The following is a 26547-nucleotide window of genomic DNA, read 5'->3' on the forward strand; positions in this document are numbered from 1 at the left end:
TAATCAACTTTTGCTAAAGATAGTTCTCATTACATCAAAGATTGAGTTACAATTTTACTGTTCTTGCCTAAGTTGATAAAATGTACTTTTTATGAATCAGGGATTTTTTAAAAAGTTGGAATATAGTTCTAAATTCAGTTTACATATTACTGCATCTAATTCTTATTTTGGCTAGGCATAGCTTGATGAACCCCATTTGGTTAACGCTGAAAATAAAAGTTTCTTAAAAGATCATATGGCTCATGATTACTGTGGCCATAACCACAGATAAATTTGACTAGAGTAATACTTTTATCATTTAGAAACATAATCCTTTGTTTATATTGCCTGTCCTAAAATGCTCACCTTCGAAGATTTAGTGTGACTAAAACAAGTCTTCTGGCACATAATTTTGTCAGTACCCCAAAGGAGTGAAAACGGGGCAAGTATGACTTAGGGGAACATCTCCTTGGTCCTCCCTCCCTCCCTCCCTGCCTGCCTGCCTTCCTTCCTTCCTTCCTTCCTTCCTTCCTTCCTTCCTTCCTTCCTTCCTTCCTTCCTTCCTTCCTTCCTTCCTTCCTTCCTTCCTTCCTTCCTTCCTTCCTTCCTTCCTGTATTCAGCTCTGTTTCTCCCAGCCTATCATCCCGCTGGCCCCCATCTCAGTGACCATTGCCTCCCACTCTCATACCCAGACTTTTGACTGAAGTGTTGTTTGCAAGGCCCTGGAGTAAAATGATTGATGGAAGTTGTGGGAAATAATTCCTTTTTCTTGGGTCATTGGATTTGTCAGGGAAGGGTCTCCAAGTATGGAGATGAGGCTTGGGATGCTTCTGCTGGTTGCCCTGCTTTTACTTCAGCCATAGACAAGAAGCAGGGTGGCAGGTGCGGTAGTGGGAGTTGTGCCAGAAGCAGTGGCCAGTTAGGTCCCGTGTAGGACAGTCGGGCCTAAAATGCTAAAGTGCTCGAGAAGTGCCTTGAGTTGGTGTACGGTGCCACTGCTATCAAGAATTTCAGATTTCACTTCTTACTGAAGTGGTCACTTGACCAAGTACAACTTTGATGAGCTATTTTTTTCCCTCTATGTCTGAGACCTGTCAGAATATAAACTGTATTCTAAAACAAATGACAAAGTGCTAATTAACACATAAAATCAGTATTGTATGAAACGTATCAAACTTACTTTTTTTCCTCCCATGCACTGAAGGAATAACTGTAAATCACCTGTTTCTTTTATTCTTGGTTGTGGCAGTGTTCTGGCTCTAAATGGTTGAGATTCCAAATAATGGCTCTGTTACAGCTCACCAGAAAAATACTGAAGTATTTTGAGATTCTAGAGCATAGCACTGGACATGTACTGCAGCTTCTCATGTCTGTTTTGGAATGCTAGAATACGGCCCTCTCTAGTGCTGGATTCCTAGGATGTTAGGATTAACAGTACATTATTTTTTAATCTTAATTATGCAATCTAATTTGCAAATGTAAGCTTTCTAAAAAATACGGCTAATAACACCAATTTGTTTCTTAAAACTTAAAAAAAAACAAGTGAATTTGTTTTTTAATAAGATTTTTGTGCATTGAGAATCATGAACCATGTTTTGATATCCCCCTTTTCACATTGTGCCAATGGAATGGGGTGTTTGATATTTCTTTATATGTCAAGGAGATGCTTCAAAATGTCAACTGCTTTAAACTTAAATTACCTCTCAAGAGACCAAGGTACATTTACCTCATTGTGTATATAATGTTTAATATTTGTCAGAGCATTCTCCCAGTTTGCAGTTTTATTTCTATAAAGTATGGGTATTATGTTGCTAAATTACCCAAATGGTACTGTATTGTTTATATCGTTCCCCAAATAACATCATCTATACCTTTTGTTTTCTGTATTTTATTGTATTTGTGCAAAATTCTTTTGAATTTATCAATGTAAGCTCTGCCCTTTCAGATATGTACAGAAAATGTCCATATAATTTTTCACTTATGTTGAATGATTGAGAAGCCTACAAAGGAGAAAAAACATAAACTGCATTTCCCCATAAGTTTTTAAAAATTGTATATTGTGTTTGTAGTAATATTCCACATGAACTGTAAATAGGAAATAGGAGAGTGATTGTTTATGTTAAGTCCTAACACTACAGTAGAAAAATGGAAGCAGTGCAAATAAATTACTTTTTTTCCCAAGTGCCAGTGGCTCCATTCTTTTCTGGATGCTCAGGATGAGTAAGCTTCTAAACTCAAATTGTTTGCAGACGTCGTTCAGTTCCAGAAGGTTGTGGGACTGAGGTCTCCATCTCCTTGCTGATCATTGGTTAGGGATCACCCTTGGTATCTAGAAGCCGCACACATTCCTTGGCTCATGGCCTCTTTCCTCTTCCACCATGACAACCAGCCACAGCTTGTCGAGTCCTTCTCACGTTTCCTTTTTCTGATCACCCTTCTGCCTCTTCTCTCTGCTGCTGCTTTGCTGTTCCTTTTGCTTTTAAGGAAACTTGTGTGACAGTTTAAGGCCCTTAACCCAGATAATCTTCCTTGTTAGTAACTTCGTTTTTCACCTGTACAGTCCTTTCACAGCAGTACCAGGGTTAGTGTTTGATCCATCAGAGATTGGGGATCTTAGTAATTCATTTGCTTACCACAATAAATGTTTCTTTAAGTGATAATATATACTTTATAAAGCAATAATTATATATTGTTGAGTTTATAATATAAATCTGGTATATAATAGTGGCTTTAAATCTAAGGAGGGGATCTGGGTGTTTCCTTGGATACCATGTAGTTGATTCTTGCTTTTTCATCCATTCTGAATGAATTTCAAAGCTCTTTCAAATGTTGGAAATTTCTAAAGGAGAGAATACCCGACAAAGCCATTTATATATGTATAGTTTTTTTTTTTTATGTTGTTTTGTTTTGTTTTGTACTGGTGATTGAACTCGGGACCTTACACTTACAAGGCAGGCGGTGGCACCACTGAACTAAATCCCTGACTCAAAGCTATATTTTATTGAAATTACATTAGCCTTAATCTGGAGATATGATAAATTGAGATGCATATTACTACTGTCCCTAGATCACTAAAACATCACTCAGATATTTTTGGAGTACATTAATGCTTGACATAAAAGGCAGAAAGAGGGACAAAGAAGCAAAAAAGACTTGAAACATTTAGAGGCATTTACAAAATAAAAGTCTAACCATACCAATAATTTCATTAAATGTGAATGAACTGAACCCTTGCATCAAATGGTTAGAATAGACTAAAATAGAATCAACTATATGGTGTCACAGAGGCACTTTACATTCATACACAGCTTTAGAGTATGGGAAAATATATACCATGAAGAGTAACCATAAGAAACCTGGAATTGCTGTATTCATATCAAAGTGGGCTTTGAGACATACTACTAGAAATAGAGCAGGATATTGTACATGATAAAAGGGTCAGCATACCATAAAAGTTTAACAATTATAAATGTATATGCACCTAACAATCCCCCCCAAATGACAAAGAAAATGGGCAGTTCAACAATATCTGGAGATTTCAAAGCTATGCCCTCAGTAATTTATAGGACAACTTGATGGAGTCACTGAGCATACAAGACAATGCTGTCAGCTAATTTGTCCTGACACGAAAGCAAAACATTTTCTACTATGCCTTTGCCATTCTCTAGGCAAGACTATATGCCATGCCATAATACAAGTCTCAGAATTTAAAAGAATTGAAACAGTATGTTCTCCAGCCACACTGAAATTAGAAGTCAATGAGAAATTTGGCAGATCCCCAAATATTTGTAAATTAACACATAAATAGCCTATGTACTAAAGAAATCTTAAGGGAATATTAAAAAATTATTTTTATTTGTTTAAGATAGGGTCTTGCTATGTTGCCCAGGCTGATCTCTCTAACTCGTGGGCTCAATCCTGCCTCAGCCTTCTAAGTAGCTGGAACTTACAGTCATGTGCCACAATGTTGGGTTAGAAATAGTTTTAACAGTGAAATGAGCATATAGCATATCAAAATTAGTGATATACAACTAATGCAGTGATTAAAGGAAAACTTACAGTCTTTACCTTTAAAGTATTCCAAGATCATGAGGATATGCAAAAGTTCTAAAACTATTGACTGATTCAAACAACAAAAGGTTTATGCATCAGGACACAATGTTATATATCTTGTGGCTGCAAATTTAACATCCAAAAGTCATTTAATGTATTATAATACCACATTAACAAGAAATGATAAAACCCACACAGTCCATTAAATAGAAAAAAAGTATTTGATGGGATTCAGCATCCACGATGAAATCCCCCAATCTAAAAGGCTTGTGTGAAAAGCTCACAACCCACAATAATAAAAGACAATGCTTTTCTCTTTAAAATGGGAACAAGTTAAGAACATTCACTCTTAACTGTTTCTAACCAATGTTGAAGTGGAGGGTCTTTTCAGCTTTCCCTCCCCCAAATGACTAAAGGCATTTAGATAGGAAAAGAAGATCCTAAGGAATCCACACAAAAGCTACTAGAACTAAAACATTTAGGTTGTAGGATACAAGATTGATATTTTAAAATTGAAATTATATTAGCTATGACTCAAAATTCAAACCACTTAACGTCAAAAAATACAAAAATGAGTTTATTCCACTGGAAAGTGCTGCTGAGAGATTAAGATAAAAATAAGTAGATAAATGGTCTAGTCTGTTACAATGGTAAATGACATCAAAAGCAAATATCTTTTAAAAACCCAAGATGATAAATTATATTTCATCAACATTAAAATCTTTGGCATTTATAAAAAATGTTAGGTGAAAAGTCAGACTTGCAAAAATTTATTTGCATTCGGAATATAGTAAGAACTCTTACACATCAATAAGAATCCAATTAAAATCTCCATAATTTGGTAGACATTTTCCCATGAAGAACATGAATAGCTAATAAACAATTCTTTATAATGATTATTGAAGTTAAAACCATAATATGAAGCCACTCCACATAACACTAGAATGGTCATTTAAAACAAAAAAATATCAAATTTTGAGGAGGATGAGGAAAACAATGATTGCTGGGATAGTAGTACAGTCCCTTTGAAAAACACTGGCAGTTTCTTAAGTGTAATCCTATTATATGATCCAACAATTCCATACCTAGGTGTCTATGCACAATAAAATTTCCAGGCAAAATACAGGATTCTGAGTTAAATCTGTCAGATAAGTAATTGTGTAATGTAACTAAGTCCCAGGTATTAAATGGAATATACTAAAACAATGTGCTTATCTCACATTTAAACTGGGTATCCTATATTTTTACTTACTAAATCAGGCAACTCCTAAGAAAAATGAAAGCATATCCAGATGAAGGGTTGTATGTAAATGCACGTTGCATAATTCATAATAGACGAAAATGTTAAAAATCTAAATGGCCATCAACTGGAGAATGGACTTAAAAGTGGAATATTTACAAAATGGTTCATAAACTGTTGATGTATGTTAAACAAGGATGAACCTCAAAACCTTGGTAGAGGGGAAGTTCTCCTTTCAAAGATTAGGTGAAGTAAACATAAAATAATTAGAAGATACCCAAATTTATTATATGCATGGAAAGGAGCACCTAAATGTATTTACCCACAGCCCCGTGAGATTCTGAAGCTTACACAAGGTGTGATTGGAAAATACAGTGAACATTTAAATTATAAAAATGTTACATTAAAAAACACATTGCCTTTAATTCCCCTTAAAATACTCCACCTTCCATAGAACACACTTAGCCCATTGATTTTGCCACTTTCTAAAGCAGTTCTGAAAGTTTTCTTCAGGTCTTCAGTAGCTCTGTCATGAAGAATCACTGCCATGGTTGCCTCAGTGTCCTGAATCAATTCAAAACGTTTACCTTTCCTGATCATTTTGACTTTGGGGACACCACATGATTTAATGAGCCTTCCTTTTATTAGTTGAGCAGCATTCACTGTATTTTTTAATCACACCTATAAAGATGTAAAAGAAGATTTCCAGAAGTGCTTCAGAGAGTGGCAAGAACGATGGGATATGTTCAAAGTAAGGAGTTGTGTGTGTGTGTGTGTGTGTGTGTGAAACACATTCACCACCGATTTTTGTCATCCCTTGTATAACCCTTTTCTATAGAAGAGAAGGTGAGTGAAGGACATATACAATTTTGAGGGGAATTGCAAATGATTTTGAGGGGAATTTGATGGACTTGAGAAACATTAATAGCCTGGGAAGTCCTTTTGGCTGCAGAACAGATAACGTATAGTAAATAATTCTCTTTCAGAATATTGAATGGGACTGAAATAGAAGACAATGGAGTGTGATAAAAGTCTTGCCAGGTGTACTGACAGATTTGTGCAATGTGTTTGGTTAATAGGAGTTGAGTTAATGCAAGCTCAAGCAAAGGACCAGGGTTATTTTCTTCTTGGTAGCTTTCGACTGTAAGTAGATAAGGAAATGGAAAAAAAAAAAAAAAAGCTTGTTCCACCACCCACTGTTCTCTATGTTCCTTAAAATAATCAGTATTGGGCTGGAAATTTAGCTCAGAGGTTCTGGCGACTCCCTTGCAAGTGCAAGGACCTGAGTTCGATCCCCAGTACCAAAAGAAAAAAAAAAAAAATCAGTATCTTTGGTGCCATATTTTGGGGTGATAGTTTTTGAATTCCACCATCATGCAACGTGAAAGCAGCAGGACAAAAACTCTATATTCAAGTATAAGGGAATGTCTGGGGCTGGTGTAAGTAGTCTAGAACTTCATTTTGGTGATGGTGGCACAACTCTATACATTTAGTAAATATCTTTCATTGTGCACATGCAATAGGTAAATTTTATGGTGTATAAGTTATATTTCAATAAATCTGTTAAAGAAAAAGCGATCTCACCTCCTGCTATTTTTATCATCCACATCTTTTACTTGCATTGAACGCTCAGTGCCCATGAACCTGCTTCTTGACACGTCTTTGCTTGTGCTGGAACCACACTTTCCCTTGTCCTCTGTCTTGGTAACTCGAATCGTCTGCAAGGCACAGCTCAAGAGGAGTTTCTTTCACTCGTCTTCCTCATCCTGCCATTGGTAAGGTCATCAGTCTCTGTATTTCCAAATCACTTGGTTCACCCTACAATTGCATTTCATTCCCCTTTTAACTTCCTCAGGGATTTTCTGTAGGACTTTCTCCCTCCCAGTTTCCCTTGAAGAAAGCAGGTGATTATCATATTTTCCTTTCTAAATACCTAACCATAATTAACAAAATAAATCGAATGATTATTTGGATGCTGATTCTGCTGCACCCTTGGATTCTCCAGGAGCCTGGCATGTTTTGGGTGCTATTTCAGAAGTGCAATCCTACTTTTAGGGAGTCTTCTCTGAATGGCTCCACAGCACACTCTATTTCTGATGCCACATCATATTACACAGTGCTTGTCTATGTGTAATCCCTTGTACTGTATTAATTTTGTGCCCTTATGTGGTTAGGTGGCCTACTACTGCAACTAGCTATGAACCTCCAAGAACAAGAACCGTCTCTATTTTATTTCCAGAAACCTCTTGCCTAACCCAGGGCTTTGCTCAGAACAGGTCCAAAGAACTTGTACAATTAACATCCTGTTAAGGAATCCTAAACAAATGTGAACTAGTCTGACAAAATGCAGCTATGGAGATTCTGTTCATCACTTTTCTTGTCACTGGGACAAAATATTTGATAGCTGCAACTAAAAGGAAGGGAAATTTATTTTGGTTTACTTTTCAGTCTGTAGTTGGCTGGCTCCAGGACAGGAGTATAGGAAAAGCTGCTCATCTTGAAATAGGAAATAACGTCTAACCTGTTAGATGTCAAATGTGCCAGTTCATGATCCCACAACATCAAGGAATGAAGTTGTGAACCAAAGGAAGAAGTTAGGAGAGTTTTATTGGAAATGAGCGAAGAACAGAGAGAAGACGGAAGTTTGCAATCTTTTAAGTTATTTAAGTAGAATGGAGCTTTTTAAAAATAAATATTTACTGAGCATTGACTATATAACAAATCCTATACATTATTTGCCTCTTTATATTTCTTTTTCTTGTACTGTCCTCCCAAATTAAAAATCAGCCAGAATTCTTATTTATATTTTAGCCCAGTTTATGAGCTTAGTGAACCACATGGTTTTGGAAGTTTTTTCAGCTCTAATATTTGTAATTCTAATAAAGATTTTTGCTCTATGCAAACATCTTTTTTCAGTTTTTATTTTTATTTTCATAATATAATGATTACATTCCTAGTGTGGAGTTGGTACATGTACATAACATGTCTCAACATGCATCTTTTAAAAGCCTGCTCATATAGGTGAATGAAATCTGTTTTGATCTTATTCAAATGTTCATATTTTCAACCTGTGGTTTAAAAAGGAAGAAGAATTTGGTTCATCAGGTTGCAGGGCTTGAGTTTTTAGTTTTGTTTGTTTATTTATTTTCCTTTTGAGACGGGGTCTCACTGTATAGTTCAGGCTGGCCTTGAACTCACTGTGTAGCCCAGGCTGGCCTCAAACTTGTGGAGATCCTCCTGGCTGAGCCTCCCGAGTGCTGGGATTCCAGGTGTGCATCACACATCTGCCAGTGCCTGGATTTTGAATGAATATGCCCTAAGTGTGAAAGTGTAATATGTAAATGCAGTGCTTGCCAAATATAGGCTAAATTTTGCGGGATGGCTCACCAGATTCCTCCTGGACTCTGGTGCATTGGCTTGAATTATTTAAGAAGCTAGGCTACTGGGATCTGTGACTCTGGAAAGGGGTCTCACAGAGGACCTAGCACACAGTAGGCACCAGGAGGTATAAGACGAATGCATGCACATATGCAGAGGCTCTCAGAAACGCAAACATCCTTCCTGTAAGGTCCAGGATAGAAGGTCAGATTGCTTCTGTCTACACATTTTCAGTGACTGGGGCAAATCCAGTTTTCACAGAACATTATGTTGCTTTTATACAGTAATATTTATTCTAGCAGAGCAGTATATATTACCTTACCGTTCCTCCTTTTGTGTCTTCATTGGTGTCACACACTCAGCCTTTGCCCTGGCACAGCCCATGTCAGAAATTCGACACCCTGGCCCCTTCTCTCGGGTGGGCTCTTTACTAGGTCAGCAAACTCCACTTCTTATAAGGTTGCCCATACTTTCTCCAGCATCTCTTCATGAGATTCTGTTTGCTTTTCTCCCTTCCTTCTTTCTTTCCTCCCTTCCTTCCTATTTTCTTTCTCTTTCCTTCCCCCTTTCTTCATTTTCCTCTTCCCCTCCCCCTCCTCTTCTTGACAGTACCGGAGATTGAATGCAGGACCTTCACACTGAACTATATATATCTTCTGACCGCTTTTATTTTTTATTTTGAGACAGAGTCTCACCAATTTGCTAAGTTGCCCAGGTTGGGCTTGAAATTGCAATCCTCCTCCCTCAGCCTCCTGCAGTGCTGGGCTTACGGATGTGCACCGCCTTATCTGGCCGGATTTCAAATCCATGCTCTTGGTGGAAGATAACCCAGACTCAGACCTTTGGTAATAAAACAAAAAGCCTTTTCAATTTAGCTATTCTTCAGCATATTCTCAATAGGTGGCAGTGTTGATCTTTCATTGGTTTTTAGTCTGTGAGTGTTTTTATTTGTTTTATATGAATTAGACTAGCTGAGGTCTCTAATTTTGGATCACGAGTTTCTCAAAATGTAGTTCTTTTTACTCAATTTGACTATTTCGCTCAGGATCTTTCCAAGAGCTAGAAGTCCCCCAGGCAAGCTAAAATTTAAGGAAGTCTTTAATAACATTCTATTATTTAACATTGTAATTATAGAAATTATACATCCTTGTAAAATTTCAGCAACTACAGCAACATAAAATGTAAAAAGTGAGTGAAAGTTTTCTAGGTGTTTTACTATGCATATAAGATATAGATATAAAACGTACACACAACCAGTCTTGAGCTGGGCATGGTGGCACACGCCTATAGTCCCAGCACCTGGGAGGCTGAAGCAGGAGGTTTGCTGCCAGTTTGAGGCAGCTTGGGCTACAAAGTGAGACCCTGTCTCAAAAACACAAAAACAAAACAAAACAACAAAAAATAAAGATATCCAGACATGGTAGTGGATGCCTGTAATCCCAATACTCTGGGAAACTGAGGTAGGAGGATCACAAGTTTGAGTCCCACTTGGAGAACTTACTTCCTGTTTTAAAACAAGCTGGGAATGTAGCTCAGTGTGAAGGTCCTAGGTTCAATCCCATTATTCTGCACCTTACGTTTGTTTTACATAATGTTCTTCTAGGTCTGTTCATAGTTTCTTCATTCTTCCCACTCTTGTGGTTTCTAACATTTACATCCTGTTCCAGAACTATAATTGTCTTCCAGGCTTGAACTTCTGAATACTGAAACCCCATAAAAATAGCACTTCCCATTTTATGGTTATGCAAATATGAATCACTGTAGCGGAATGTAACCATATCTATAAAGGAAGAAAGAAAATGCTAATGATTTAACCCCTGCCACACAATTGTCAGGGTTCAAAGCTTTGCCTTTTCGTTTCATTTTTACTTTTCTCACTTTTACTCAGCTATGACTGTATTTTTATTTGCTCATTAATCCTCATGGGGTTTTGTGTTGCAATGCTGGGGACTGAACTCCAGTCCCTGTGTCTGCTAGGCAAGTCCTGTGCACTGAGCTACACCCTCAGCCCCGAATCTCATACTTTTTGGAAATCTCGTTCCTATATGCCTTTCCCCCCCCCGTCAAGTATTCTTGGAGTGATGTGTAATTTTGAGTACATATGTGGCAATTGTTCCTTGCATAGCCAATTGGAGTAAAATTTAGGCTCAAGATCATATTCCTTTGGGATTTCAAAGGGTTAGCTCTGACAACATTTGTGATGGGAAGTCTGATGTGTGTTGGATTCACGTTTCTTTCTAGACTCCTTGTTCTTTCCTTCCAGAAGTTATTATGGCTTCTAACTGTTCTTGGGTTTCTGAAATATCTAGCACAAGTATCTGGGTAGTATCTTGTTTCCATTTATACTGATACTAGAGTATTTTTCTTCAACATTCCTTACCCTGTCTTGTGTTTTCTGGGTGGCTTGTTTGGTTCGTTGGTCTTTGTTCAGCTATTTTATGTTGTTGGTTTCCTCACAGCCCTGGTGCTCCATGGCCATACCATGTGCTTTTGTAATGGAAGGATTAGGTAAAGCTCTTCCGATGGTTGAAACTTCACTCATAAAGGAAAGGACAGGGAAGAGGTTCCAGCAGTGGTTGGACCACATTGTCAGGAGGCTTCCTTCTGGACTTCAGCAGCAGCTGGGGCATTGCTCACACTGGCCAATGTAAGGGGGGGTTAAAATACTGGATTGGAGCTCTTTGCTGTATTTTCTCTCTGGGCAGAGGCGTTTTTGCCCATATTCTTCCCACCCCAACTTGCAGCATAAGTCTGATGTGGAGATCTAGATAGGCCAGAAGCCCTGTTTTCTGCTGCTCTTATTACTTCTAGCACCCACATTAGGATGCTTTCCTGGATAAAAGGTTTACATCCTTTTTAAAGAGGTGAGTCCTTAGTTTCTGAGGTCCCAATGGACACAATGTCTACTCTTGTTGTTCCTGTTGGCTGAGCATTTGTCGAGAGGTAAAGGAGCGGAAGTGTCCAACTCCTTTGACCACTGTGATTGTAGCTTCGCCCCATCACCCAGGCCATCTTTCTGTGACTACTCTTGCATCCTGTTTCTTTAGCTCTGAGTCTAGAGTTTCTCCAGGGCTCCCTGGTGAAGGAAAGTTCCCGGTCCTGGTATTCAGGGCTATGGCTTGCCTTTGCGCTTTCTCATCAACTTCCTAGCTGCCAACATTTCCCCAGACTTTCTGATCTGCTGCACCCTAATTCTTTAGCATCAACACAATTTCTTCTCCTTTCTTTTCTTTCTTTCCTCCCACCTCCATTTTCTTTCTCTTCTTCTTCTGATGGAATCTTTCTGTGTAGCCTGTGCTGGTCTGAAAATCCTGGCGCTACTGCCTCAGAACTTGCAGGTACTAGTGAATTCATGTATTTATCATTCCTTATAATTTATTCTGTTAAGTCCATAGTATAGTGGACAATTTGTGACTTCCAATTAAATGTATTTCTCAAACAAATTTATTCTTAGTCCATGTAGTTGACAAGATGCAAAAGATACATAAAGTTAAAGGACTTTCCCATCCTATGCCAGATTAAGACTATGCATTGTTCTTTTTCATCTATCTTACCCTTCTTCCTTAAGAAATAAAGCTGTGCATTTTAGCTGGGCTCACAACTCTCAGCTGAGGAGGACATTTCCTAGGTGTGCTCAAGTGGCTGAGATCTGACCAGTGGTTCAGTGAAAGCCATAGGCAGGCCATTGTCATTGATGCAGACAGGGACACCACAGGAGTGCAGAACAACACAATAGAAGCAACCTGACTCCCTGCGTTTGCTCACCCTATTCCTGCCCGGGTTCCTCGAGAAAGGAAGGAGACTGTCTTCTTTAAGCCTTGTGTTTGGGGTCACTACTTATTATCCTATTGCCTACCTGATACACTCTCTGGGCTTTCAGCTGTCTATCCTGAAGTCAACAGTGTTTCAGATTTCATGCAAATACTATAATAAACACATACACACATGAACGCCCCCCCCCTGCATTTTGACCTAAGTGGCAGGGATAGAACCTGAGGCCTCCTTTATGCTATCCAGAGGTAGGCAGAGCTCTATCTGTGAGCTACACTCAAAAGCTGATTTTTAAAGAAGAGGCGAAGCTCTGAGTGGAGGAGGAGTGCTGCTGACAGACGCCAGCTGAGCTGTCTTCTTGCTGAGAAGCTCAGCCTTGCCTCCAAACACGCACCACCCCCTGGAAAACCCAACACTCTGCAGCTAACAGAATCTCCTCTGGAACATTACTCGGGCAGGTCTGCAGGGGACTCACCACCCTTCTTCCCCTAAAAAGAGAGGTCTCGTGCAATGTTCCAGCCACAGAGAATCACCTCTCTGTGAGGAGTCCCAGTAAATTCATCTTCCCCACTCTGAATCTTTCTGATTTCTCTGCGACTCCAGGCAGATAACTCAGCCCCCGCCTGGGCGGCAGAAGCCCCGAATGTAGGCGTCTCACTGAAGAGTGAAGCAGCTTGGCCAAGGCCTCCCGAAAGGCCTCTTCTCTCTTCTCATCCTCCCCTCCTCCCTGCCATGCAACCATGCTGGGTCCAGTGTCCTGAACTGATTGCGTGACAGAAAGCCCTGGACACTGGGCAGTGTCTCCTCAGAACTTTCTGCCCTTTCAAAAGAGAAAGGAAAAGCCGGAAATCCATCCCACTTATGAGGATTGGGGTAAGAAGCCATGCTTTTTGTGAAATTCATTTTCTGTGTGGCCTTGGCCGCCACAGGATTGTCAACTTGGCATCTTTCTTTTTTTTTTGGTACCGGGGATCGAACTCCAGTCCTTGTGCTTGCAAGGCAGGCGGCGGCACCACTGAGCTAAATCCCCGGCCCTCTTTCTGACTTTCTTACTTCTCTGGCTGACTCCTGCTTGCCTCGGAACCTGTTTCTTTGACTGCAGATAGCCTCCCTCTCCAAGCTGGCAATGTCTGTCTCATATCTTTCTTATATACATGTGGACTGTTCTTAAGTCATTTATCTGTTCCCAGAGTCTATTGTAGAAGTGCTTTGGAGCTCAGGAGCTTTTGTAGAACAAATATAATTTTCAAATTTCTATTTTTGAATGTAATATAAATAATTCCAAAATCAAAATGTCTTTTGCTGAGAAGCCCTCACTCTCACCCTTCTCAATTATTTATCCTTATGTATTGCAAACATGTACCAAGGAAAAAAAAACAGAGGTTTTTCACCGTACTGATAGAAGGAATCACTAAATGGACCAGTGGTTTCCCTGAGATACGATCATCTGAGGAAACAAAATGGATTAAAAAATGACTCCTTTTTCCTCTTTACACAGAATATTAATTAACATTGTCTATGTACTATTCCCATTATAACCTGGAGGTTTTAAAATTAATAAGTGAAAAATGTTTAGCCATTTTATTTTGCACAGTAAAGCACGTATAGCTATAATCCTATGCTTTTTATAATACTTCATTTTTTGTAGGAAGAAAAACTTATCCATCTTTTACTTCTTCCTGAGAGGAAGGTTTCAGGGAAGAAACTGTTCTGGTGATGAGGCTGAAAGGCTGTGGGACCCCAACTGGGTACAGAAACTTTCTTACCAGAGTTGGGAGATAAGCCAGCTCCTAGTCATTTTTCCGAGATGAGCAGTCGGGGCTGCTAAGTGTGGCTCAGAATTCTGTTCCCAGCCCTGAGTGACATCTGGGTTGTGTGTCAGTCGACTTCTGGATTGTGAGCCTGTCTAGCGAAGACATTTGTGGCAAGGAATTGGCTTATGTAATTATGGGGGCTGACCAGGTAAGTCTGAAACCAAAACCAGGCCGCCAGAAAAGGCGAGCTGGGCCTCTGGGAACAACAATCTGAGGCTGCTGTCCATGGCCACAAGTCTTCCTCAGGGCAGCCTCCGCTCTGCCCTTGAAGCCTTCCAGCCACCTGAATCAGCCCACCAGGGTCATCTGGGGCACCAGCCCTTTAATGCCAGCCCTTTAATGCACCTACATAGCAACACCTAGATTAGTCATTTGCTGCCGGGCCATATACGCATCAAACCCATCACCACAGGGTGACTTCGTGGAAAGGGACAGAGTGAGAGCAGAGGCTTGATGGGCCTTGGGGGAGGGGGTGTTGGAGGGTTTTTAAAAATCCATTTTGTTTCCTCAAACGATCATATCTCAGGGAAACTACTGGTCCAGTTAGTCCTTCTGTGGGGAGGATGAAGCATTTCTTTTCTCTTCTTCCTAGTACATGTTTGCACTACATAATGATCACATCCATCATGGGGAATACGTACATGTACATGACACTTCTTACTTCTTTTTATTTCCCTTTTCCTCCCCACCCTCCTCCTCCTTCCGTCTCCAGACTCCCTTACCTTTCCCACTTGCAAAAATCTACCTCCCTGTTTCCTAACTGTCTTTTATTTTGCTCTTTACTTATACTCTGGGTTTGTCATATAAGAGATGTATGATATTTAAGCTTGTGTGTCTGATTTATTTCACTTAACATTATGGTCTCAAGGTGTACCCACTGTCCTGCAAATGACTCAAATTTATCCTTTTTTATGGCATTCCTTGCCAATGTTATCTTGATTGGCATTTGGGTTTCCCAATGCACTGGTGGAAAGTGATCCATCCCTTAGCCCATTGCACAGGTGAGGAACACAACCCCGTTTCTGCTCACAAACCTAGTAGGAACCACTGCAGTTTTTCTCTGGTCACTGAAGGGTTAAGCCTGTGCAGCCTCTGCTGACCTGGGGGGTTTTGGCTGGTACTCCAAGGCCATTAATCATCCAGGACCAGGGCTGCAGGGACAACACTTACCAGCAATTAACCTACAGTAGAGGCAGCATCGTTCCTGCCTGCACTCCCCTCATCTGCACACCCAATTACTCTAAATTAACATTTACCAAGCAAAGTGCCTGTTAATTGGAAGGGCAGTAGAAAGAAAGGCCACACACCTACCCAGTCTAACTTAATAACCTCGAAAGCAGCCATTAATTAACAGGGGAACGTTTCCATTCAGATCTTGTTTAGATGGTTAGCAGTTAACTGTGCATCTGTGTTTCTGAGCATCTCTGCACCCGCCTCCCTGACCCCCATGACAGCCTCTCAGATGTTAAAATCACACTCATAAATAAAACTTCCCTTTGAAGGATGTGTGCTCTGGTCAGAGGCCGTGTTGATTCCTGGAGACAATATTCTCAGTGTCTAGATGGAGGAACCAAGGCTGAGAGAAAGGAAGAGAGTGGCTGAGGGTTGCAGGGAAGCCTCCCTAGCCTCATTGTCAGAACTGAGCTTTTCCTTTTTTTTGCACACTGGAAAGGAAGTTCTGTCCTGCCTGGGCCTCGTTGGTCTGCCGCCTTTGTCCCCAGTGGGGACATTTCCCCATTTCCCACAGAGACTGTTCCACAGCTTTCCGACTTGTCTCTCCGCTCTCTTCAGACCACCACCTCCCCTCCCATTGGGTGGGACCTGCTCAGCTGTCCTCCTCCCTCAGGGCTTGACCACTCTGTCCGGCAGGTACTTGTCTGGCTGGCCTGAGTCCCTGCCTGGGCCCTGAGCCTCCTGAGGCCTCTCCCCTCCTCTCCCTCCTCTCTTCCTCCTGGGTCCTCCCTCTAGGCTGGAAAACTGAGTGACTCCTGTTTTAAGACAGTCCTGCTAGCCAGGCAGAGTGGCATGCCTGTCGTCTGGGTCAGGCACGGTCTCAAACAAAATAACTCAAACCCTAGAGGGCGAAAGAGTCCTACTCTGCCCAACTATCCTGTAGCCTCTGCCTGCCTTCTCTCCTCCCTTCACTCAGAACATCTTGAAGCAGGTGCTTATTCTCCCGCTAACCTCAGATGGGGCTCAGCCTAGTTCAAAATAACTTTCTTATGAAACCCGGGGACACGTTTCAGGTTTTGCTTTTTCGGATACCAGGGTTTAAACCTAGGACCTTCCCACTGAACTACACCCCTAGACCTTTTGTTTTGAGACAGGATCTCTGAAATTGCACGGGCTGGGCTGGTTGGTATTTGTGGTCATCCCGCCTCAGCCTCTCAGAGTGCAAGCATTACGGGCTTTCTCCACCACACCAGGCTTGTTATTGTTTCTCAAATGGGACCCTTTTGTAGAATTTCCTGCGTTGATTTCTCCCTGCTTCCCTCCCAACCCTTTTCCTCCCTGCCTCTTTCCTGAAGCCTGGAAAGCAAAGTATTCCATCTTGGTCTCCTGATGCTGCCCTTCATCTTGCAGACATCGCTTTCCACCTGTCCCCTCAGGGTTTTGCGTGCTCTTCTGCGGTGTCCTCAAGAGCCTCGTACGTTCCGTAGCTTCTATTACCAGCTCGATGGGGTGGGGCATGACCACGGTGTTCCCTTCGGCTGGTCCTCCTTGGCTCCGGCTTCCCATCTCATCGAAAGTTCTCCCATGTACGTGGGAGTCCCAGCTCACTACCTTCCCTCCTGTCCAGTCAGTCTCATCACTTCAAGGCCTTTCCATTCATCGCTAACGCAGCCCCTGTATTTGTACCGCCATGACCCGCACTGTGACCCAGCCCAGGCTTCCCTTCCTGGAGGCAGACTACTCTTGCAAGGTGTCTACTTTAAGAAGTCGCTTCACTCAGTGGCGTAACACTGACCTCAGGGTACAAATCAAGCCCGTTAGAACATCACACGTCACACTCTTAGTCAAGCTCGTAGGCTTTGGCACACTGCTCTGACACACTAGCTACATTCCTGAGTGAGTACAGGGTTTCTAATCTCATCCTCAAATATCTCATTTTAAAAAGTAAAATAAGCATCCTGTCTTCAACGTGGCTTCTTAGAACTTTGATGTCCATTTTCTAAATTAAGTCTTATATCTGCCAGGTAGGTATTATTTTGCCCATTGTACAGATGAGAAAAACTGAGTACCACAGAGTCCATGGTCACAAAATACAACCAGCACCCCCAAAATGGCCCTTCAGCAAACAACATGTGTGAGATGATGCTCCCTGAAAACTATGTGGCTCAGCTGAATTAGTTTGTGTAAGTGCTTTGTGATATTTACACAATGATGACAAGGCCTGATGATGCATTTTTCAGAACTCAGCCCTGTCATTAAGCAATGTATGACTGAGATATAAGCAGGATTTGAACTCAAGTCAGTTGTTTCCTTGACCAGGAGCAGAGGCAGGGGCTTCCAAAGACTCAAAGGCCACTCTCACCAGGCCACAGACTTGAGGGACCCTCCGACATTGCATCCGGCTTTTCTCATTTGCCCTGGGCACATATAGCTAGGGCCTGAGCTCCAACCTGAGCTCTGGGTCAGAAAGCACCTTTGGCTCAGATGACAGATGTTGGAGGATCAATAGCCATCTGTCGGGGCTCCACTGACAAGCTAATCTTTCCAGTAAACATTTCATTAGCCCCTGTCAGGCTGCCGCACCTGCCTCCAGGAAGGATGGGGCTGGGAAGGGGTCCTCTGCTTTAGGAAAATGCCTCCCATGTCAGTGAGGCTCTCTGTGCCCCTGAGAACCTACCAAGCCAGCTTGAATGCCCTTGCCCTATGCTGGAGGCTCCAGATCTTCCCCAAGAGTTACATACATTCTGGAGTCATGTTCTTTTTGTTTCCTCTAGTTTTTCTTCGTGCTCCCAACCAGCCCATGAAGAGTTCTTTCCACTTTTGCTTTTTTCCATTATAATACTACTGCTACTGCTGCTGCTGCTGTGAATGATAACATCAGTTGTATAAATAATTACAGCATGTGCTTACTAAGTGCCTACTTTATATCCTGTGTACGGGCACACTGTGCTAAGCAACTTATGTATCTTAACTTATTGTAAACCCCACAGCAATCCTTGCAGTAGGTGCTGCTGTCCTTCTTCACTTTGCAGATGAGCAAGGCTTCTGTTAGGTTAAGTGACACAGTGGGTGCTGGCCTGGGTTTATCTCACTCCAGAACCCAAGTTCTTCTCCATTGTATTAGTCAGCGTTCTGCACTATGACACAGTAGCTGAGATGGACAGCTTAAAGGGGGAAGGAAAAGTTTATTCTGGCTTGGGTTTCAGTGGTTTCATTCAGTGGTCATTTGACACATCACCAGGGGCTGATGTCCACACAGTATATCAAGGCTGCTCACGTCATGGTGGTCAGGAAGCACAGAGAAAGGAAGAAACCAGGGTCTTAATACTCACTTCAATATCACTCCTCCGGAGACCCAAGACCTCCCACAAGGCCTCACTGCTGAAAGTTTGTACCACCTGGCAGTAACGTAATAGTTGAAAGTTGTATAGCACCCCCTCTCCTACCTCCCCCTATCAACCACAAGCACCCTCTTTTTTGTGCAATGGCCTTCTTACCTTTAGCCTATCTGCACCCAGATAGCAATAAACTCATTACATATTGTGTAGGGAAAAAAAATAGAAAGTAATATAGCAGTTGCAACTTTTCAAATTTTTCATTACATATTCAGTATATGCACACAAAAAACATTACCACACAAGGCATGTAATTCAGCAGCCAGTTGTCCTTACACAACAATATATTCCTATGTCATGAATACAGACTTACGCAATTTTTAGTGGCTCGACAACTTTCTCATAGATGCGAGACACATAGTTTCTTTAGCCTCCTATCAGTGAACAGTACTTGCAATGTCCTGACTTTTTAGACAATGCTGTGTTGAACACCCTTGGATATACAATACATTCCTACACATTTGTCTTAGTTTTCCCCCTAAGGCAGCGCTGCTAATGTACCACCTTCTGAGGGGCTGTCCTGTGCATTGAAGGGTGCACAGCAGCCCCCATGGCCTCCACCCACTAGATGCCAGTAGCACCCCCTCCCTCTAACAGTGACAAGCACTGGCTCCAGGCTGCCAAAAGTCTCCTGAGTGGCAAAACTCTTCCCGCATGACAGCCACTATCTTAATGGTAAAGTTCTCAAGATGAAAGTTTAAAGAATATCTATATATATTATATCGCTATAAAAATATATATAACATTACCTCCCTAAGTTGAACTGATTTATACTGCAAACAATAGTGTCTGCAATAGTATATTAAATGTTCAACTGAAACAAAGCAAATCAAAGCCTAAAACATTTACCATTCTCATAAAATGAAAAGCTCTGTTGATTGTTTAAAATTACTAGATGAGCTTAAACATTTTAAAAATTCCTTGTATTTATTATCTTTATAATATCATATTATGTTATTATTATATTATCTTTATAATTTACTATTTTATTTTTACATATTAAATAAAATATATTTCCTTGTTTGCCTTTATGTTTTTTAAAATTTTATTGGCACATTTTCGATACATCTAATGATAGCATTCTTCATAGGGAATTTGTACCTGTACATGATACATCTTGCTTCTTCTTTTATTCCAACGCTCCTCCCCTCCCTTCAGTCCCTCTTCATTTCTTGTTTACAAAAGTTTTGTTTTCATTTTTTTTTCCTTTTCCCGATATCTGTGGTCTTTTTTATTTTAAAATCCTAGAATGTCATAAGCGAGACCAGCGAAAGTGTCTTTACACAGTTGCCCTTTTCAAGGTTCTGAATTATGTCCCCCCATTACCATTCTTTGGCTTTCAGTCCCCACCAGCCTCTGCCACTTGCCTTTTGGGGACTGTGAACTGTACCTTGTGCCTGGCAGAGTCTTCACTTTGCAGAGCTTCTGTTCCCTTCTGCTCTTTCGTATTAAAATCTGCTGGATGATCTTTCTGTTCCTTTTGCATCGGAGGGACAAGTTGTGGCCCAGCAAATCCTGTTGTCAGGAAGGAGCCCTGATCTGGAAACCTGACCTGGGGCTTGACGATAATTAGTTCAGGTTAATTATTGCCTGTCTAGATTTGCAGCCTGGCAGCCTCTTTCCCCTAAGCTGGGGCCTCTGGAGGTTTCCTTTATGAGCTCTGAGCCCCGAGGGAGGTCTTAAAGTAATGAATTTTCCTGTAATCAGATTTAAGGGTTTGTTCCCTGAGCCATGCAGTCAATTGCAGAATTGAGCACTGACTGGTTATTTGGCCACAGAATGAGGAAAATTTTGTGCAAGGCATCCAGTAAGCATCCCAGAGATACTGCATGTTGAAAAATGAGATGATGCTTTGGAGAGACGGACCTCTAGTTTGAGAGGGATTGGCTTTATTTTCCGGGGGAGGAGATCTCTGGGACCTATTTACAAGAGTGGGGAAGTTGTATTAGTTAAGGTTCAGTAGAAGAACAGAATGTGTAAGAATTATGTGTGTGTATATATATATATATATATATATGTATGTACTCTCATATATAGATATATACTATATATGATCATAGAAAGGATTCACTAAGTAGGCTTACAATGGCCACCTACCTGTAGAATTGGGTGGAAGAATGTAAAACGGCCATCTGTTCCTTTGAGAGCTGAGGGATCCAGGTGAAAGTCAAAGGCCTTGAGGTCACAGTGAACTCCCCTGTGAGTCCCTGTCAGAAAGCTGAAGGATCTGGGTTTTAAAACTGAGAAGTCTGCACCGGAGCAGTGAAGGAACAGAGACAAATGTCCAAAGGCAACGGCGACGACTGCAGTGCCACCGAAGAAACAAGGGACGACATGCTTCTTTCCATTTTTATTTTGTTCAGGCTGCAAGGTGCCATCTGCTCCTAGGATGAGACTTTCCTCGCCAGTTTGTGGCCTATGTGTCAGTAGTCTACGCACATATCCAGAGCTGTGCTCTACTCTGCTAGGCTTTTACTAATCCATATCATAATTAATGATCACAGTCCACCCCATGTCAGCTTGACAACCAAAGATACCCTCTTAATATGTATGTATATATGTGCGAGTGTATTAACGAAATAGGAGAGAAATACTCATGGCAATTACCATCCTGTTTCTGTAACTGGTCGTGCAGTCTTAGACAGTGTTTATAACTACCTTCTTCTACCCATTCTGTATTTTCTTGGCCTTCAGTAAGCACGTCAGCAGGTCTTAGTTTTTTACCTGGTGGGGTGACACTTTCATTCCTGAAGATTCTGGGCCATTTATCTTCCTGCCTGGATTGGGTCGTTATAGTTTCCCATTGACCTTTATAAGAGGGCATGGTAATACTAGGAGGTGCCCTTAGGGGATCTCCTGCACTCCAAATATATTTTTCCTTCCCTCCACTGTGGAGTAGTAGTTCAGTTTTCTCTTGCTAGTCTGGATCAGTTATTGCCCCAAATACCACAACTCCCTTTTTAGCTTAGAGGCATGAAGAGTCCAAGATGACTGGGCAGCGGGTGTTAGTTTCCAGTTCACTGGAATCATTGTTGTGCTTCCTGATACAAGCTTTCCCCCCTCTGGAACTAAGACTTCTAGGCCGACAGAGCATATGCTCATGGGAACAGGCAGCAAAAAATTTGCTAGTGGGTCACTAGAGGTAATGACAAGTGCAACATGTCTACTTCCACCCCTTGATTCCTGGACCCACATGTCCTGGCCTTTGGAGAAACGACCATATACTGGGCACTGACTCAAAACATGTGCAGCATTTGGCAGAACCTTGCCCAAGCCCTGCAAGGTATTGTTACCTAGCTATAATTGCATCTTCATATGACTATTCCACCTTTCTATCAATCCAGCTGCTTCTGGATGGTGAGGAACATGGTAAGACCAGGGACTTCTAAGAGTATGAGTCTATCGCCTCACTTCTTTGGTTGTGAAATGTGTTTCTTGGTCAGAAGGAATGCTATGTGAATACCATGATGGTGGATAAAGGCATTCTGTAAGTCCATGATGGTCATTTTGACAGAAGCATTATGTACAGAGAAGGCAAATCCATACCCAGAGAAAGTGTTTATGGCAAGAGGGACAAAACACTGCCTTTTCCGTGATGGAAGTGCTTAAATATAGTCAAGGTCATAGGGTGCTCACCCCAAGGAATGGTTCTGTGTCAGGGACTCAGTATTGATCTCTGCTGCTGTCATATGGAGAACTCAGTAGTGGCTGCAGCCAGATCACCCTTGGTGAGTGGAAGATCATGTACTGAGCCTATACGTAACTTCCATCCCTGCCACTGTGGCCACTTTGTTTGTGAACCCACTGAGGAGTGACGGGGTGATGGAAGGAAAAGGCGGACCGTTAGTTGCAGAAGGAGTTATCCTATCCACTTGACCAGTCAGTCCTCTGACGCTCAGGTGACCTTTTGGTGAGCATCTACTGGGACACAAGTATCTTTACCCACATGGAAAGGTCTGTCCACATACTTCTTCCCCGCATCTCTTCGTTACCATTTTCCAGTCATGTTTCTTCCAAGTCCCTGATCATCTAGCTAGGCCGTTGGCTACCACCCATAAGTCAGCATTGGTCCCACATCTGACCCTTTTTTCTTCCAAGTAAAATGTACAACCAGGTGCACTGCTAAAAGCTCTGTCCACTGTGAATATTTCCCTTTATCACTGTCCTCCAGGCATGTCCCGGAAAGGGGCTGTAATGCTGCAGCTGTCCACATTGGGGGGTGCTTGCAGAACATGCAGAACCATCTGTAAACCAGGCCCTCTTCTCCACTTTTTCTGTCAACCGATCATATGCTACACCCCATGAGGCCACGGGTGCATGCTGAGGGACAGAAGGCAGTATAGTAGTAGGAACCATGAGCATTTGGGGGGCTTCTTTGTGTAACTTACTTATCCCTTCCAGACCTGCTCAGACCTGGTCTTGTATATGTCACTTCCATTTAATAATGAACTGTTGCTATACACATCCAACTTTATGACTTGGTAGGTCAGAGAGCAGTCGGCTTATGATGGGCAGCTCAGGGCACATGGTAATCTGATGACCCATAGGAAAGAATTCAGCTTCCACCAAAGCCCAATAGCAGACTGTTTTTCAAAGGGAAAGTAGTTATCTGCAGATGATAGCAGAGCTTTGCTCCAAAATCCTAAAGGAATCTGTTATGATTCACCAATGGAGGCCTGCCGGAGGCTCCAAACAATATCCCTATCTGCCAGTGACACCTCAAGTACCACGGCATTTGCTGGATCACATTGGCCTGGTGGCAGAACAGCTTGCACAGCAGCCTAGACAAGTTTCAGAGCCTTTTTCTTCTCAAAGCTGGCAGCTTTTCACCAGGGATTTAGCTCAGTGGTGCTGCCACCTGCCTCGCAAGTGCAAGGTCCCAAGTTTTATCCCCAGTACCAAAAAACAAAACAAGACTAGCAGCTTTTCAAGCCACTTGGTAAATGGGCCAGAGTGGCACACCCAAGTGAAGAATGTGTTGCCTCCAAAATCCAATAGGTCCACTGGGGCTTGCACCTCTTTTTTGGTTGTAGGAGGGGCCAAGCACAATAACTTATCCTTTACTTAGGAAGGGTATCTCTGAATACCCCACACAACTGGACACCTAAAAGTGTCACTGCAGGGATCTTAAATTTTAGTTCACCTTATTTCCCATCCTCTGGCTTGCCAATGCTTCGTCAACAAGCCCACAGTGCAAATTTTTAGAGTCTTTAAGTCTTTGAGCTTGGAGAATTAGCGAGTGGGAATCTCACTTCTCATTCTTTCCTATGTAGGAGCAGCGCAGTTTGTATTTGTTTATGGTTATTTAATTTGTTGAATATTTATTTATTTATTTATTTTTGGTACCAGGGATCGAACTCAGGTCCTCGAGCTTGCGTGCGAGGCAGTCACCAGAACCACTGAGCTAAATCTCCGGCCCCGTTCAATATTTATTTAGCATTTTTCCCTCTGTTAATCCATTCATTGGTTCATTCATTCATTCATTCAATTAACAGGAGGCACTGGGGATGCAGAGTGTGTGACATGTGGCTTAGATGTGCCCCTATACAATTAGGAGAAAATAAATAGGTGCTTTGTGGGGGTTTGTGTTATATAAGCCAGGGCCACAAATGTAGAAAGCTACAGAAGCCAGGCTGACTGGGCAGTGATAGGAGAGCAATGTCCACTAAGGGATAGTCACCTCCCCTCCAGGTGACTTAAGAAATCTAGATTTAGTGGTTTTTGTTTGTTTGTTTTGCTTTTGTAAAATGCTTCTATTCAAAACTTTTAACTCACATTTGTATCAGACATTCTATGGGCCAAACAAAATATTCCAGTATGCTAGATTCACTTATAGGCCACTAGATGTGACCCTAAATACTTCTGCTTGAGTATGTGGATATTAAGAAATACACCTATAAAGAATATAAGATAACTTCACAACAGTTAGAAATCAAAGAAAAATTCAATAAAGCTGGAAGGGAGGAGGAGAAATATTTGTACCAGAAACCTACAGTAAGTGACTATTATAATTTTTTTCCCTCACTGACTTTATTGGTACATTTTAGGTGTAGAGTACACTTACATTCATCATTGGGATCTTGTACCTTTACATGACAGGTCTTGGTCTCATTTTTTCCCCTTGTCCCTGCCCTCCCTTCACCACCTCCTCCCCTCCCCATTTACAAAATTTTATTTCCATTTTTTCATTTTCTCCCATTTATTTCCTTTCCCTTATTACCTATTACAATCTTAAACATAAAATTAACTTAAAAATCGCTTCTCGGCCTTTTGGCTAAGATCAAGTGTAAAATTAACTTAAAGCCTCCTGAAAGCCAAGGCAAAAAAGAAACATGTGTGGGGTAAAAATAAGTGTATTATGTGATAAAAAAGACAACTCTCTGTCTCTCTCTCTCTCTCTCTCTCTCTGGATTTCAGACCCCAGAGACTCCTTAGAGATTCCATCCACATTGAACTACATCTCCAAGCATTTTTATTTTTTTTAATTTTGAGACAGGGTCTCCCTAATTTATCCAGGCTGGGCTTGAACATGTGATCTTCCTGCCTCAGCCTCCCAGAGTGCTAGGAATACAGGTGCGTGGTACCACACCTGGATGAATTAATGTTTTTCCAATGTGTTTGACTAAATAGAAGTGGTGATTATTATGCTACATTCCCCACCCAATTTAACTCTCCCTGCTGTCATTAGATAGAAGTGCCACCTTCCCTACCTTCAGCCAATTTTTCATATTGCAGGTGAAGAAACTAAGGTCCACGGTGGTGAAATGACTTATAGAACCGGAGCTTGAATTTGGATCAAGACCACTGCAACAAGGTGTTTCTCTGGTGAGGTAGTGAGCTCCACATCAGCAGAGGTATGTAAATAGCAGATGGAAGAGCATATGAGTCAATGCAAGAGGGAGTGAAGCAAGATGAATCCATGAGTGGGATTCAGATAGGAGGCCAGGGAGATGCTACTGAGCCTCACTTGGGGGAGGGACTCATCCTGCCTCTTATCCCTGCCTTAGAAAGTTCTTTCTCGTGAGTCTGCATCACGGGTCCAAGCTGCGTCCCTGGGAAAGCTGGAGGTCACAGTGTCTGCACATGGAACCCTTGCCGGCTCTGTGCTGGGCTCCTAGGCTGCAGCGATCATCAGACTTGGTCCTTCCCCACCCCAGCTGGTCTGGGCGCACAGGTACTCGTGTTAATCTCCCTGCTACCCTGTGCTGTGCTTAGTCACAGCAGTCTCTGTCTGCCTCTTACTCACATCAGCATGCGGCGGGCCTGGAGCCTCCTGAAGCCGGGTGGGCAGCTCCCAGCATGTGGGAGTCTCTCCCACAGCTCCCACAACTCTTGCTTCTTGGTGAAGTTTTTTCCAGCCCTGGAAACAAGTGGGTGAAGGGGGCAACCATCCACGTGGAGGGGTGGGCTCTGTGGGTGGCCCCAGATGCCCTGGTAGCTTCATTAGTCTTCCTTGGCCTGCCTGCCTGCCTTCCTTCAATTTTGTTCTTTTTAGAAGGACTCAAGGATAACAAAGTTAGAATTGGAGGTATTTTTCTAGATTTGGGGATTCCCCCTTCATTAGAATTTTGGTATTGCTGCTAGTCTATCTTGCTTTCTTGTTTTTTTTTTTGTTTTGTTTTGTACCGGGAACCGAACTCAGGTCCTTCTGCTTGCAAGGCAGGCGCCCAGAACCACTGAGCTAAATCCCCAGCCCTATCCTGCTTTCTCTTCAGCAGCGCCTTCAGTGTGTAGTTTAGATAT

The 26547-nt window shown here is 41.9% G+C and overlaps 1 protein-coding gene across 1 annotated transcript in view; it reads left to right on the plus strand.

Annotated features, from left to right (window-relative positions):
- Nucleotides 1–25558, plus strand: part of Tgfbr1 (transforming growth factor beta receptor 1) — a 49954-nt gene extending 24396 nt beyond the window's left edge. Inside the window, exon 9 of the mRNA XM_010614378.2 lies at nt 25540–25558. Within this exon, the coding sequence (XP_010612680.1) occupies nt 25540–25543 (4 nt within the window). The 3' untranslated portion in view covers nt 25544–25558. The remainder of the gene's footprint in view (nt 1–25539) is intronic.
- Nucleotides 25559–26547: the final 989 nt, after the last annotated feature.

The sequence above is a fragment of the Fukomys damarensis genome, unplaced genomic scaffold (genome assembly GCF_012274545.1).
Source record: "Fukomys damarensis isolate Sample0158 unplaced genomic scaffold, DMR_v1.0_HiC HiC_scaffold_36, whole genome shotgun sequence".
NCBI lineage: Eukaryota > Metazoa > Chordata > Mammalia > Rodentia > Bathyergidae > Fukomys > Fukomys damarensis.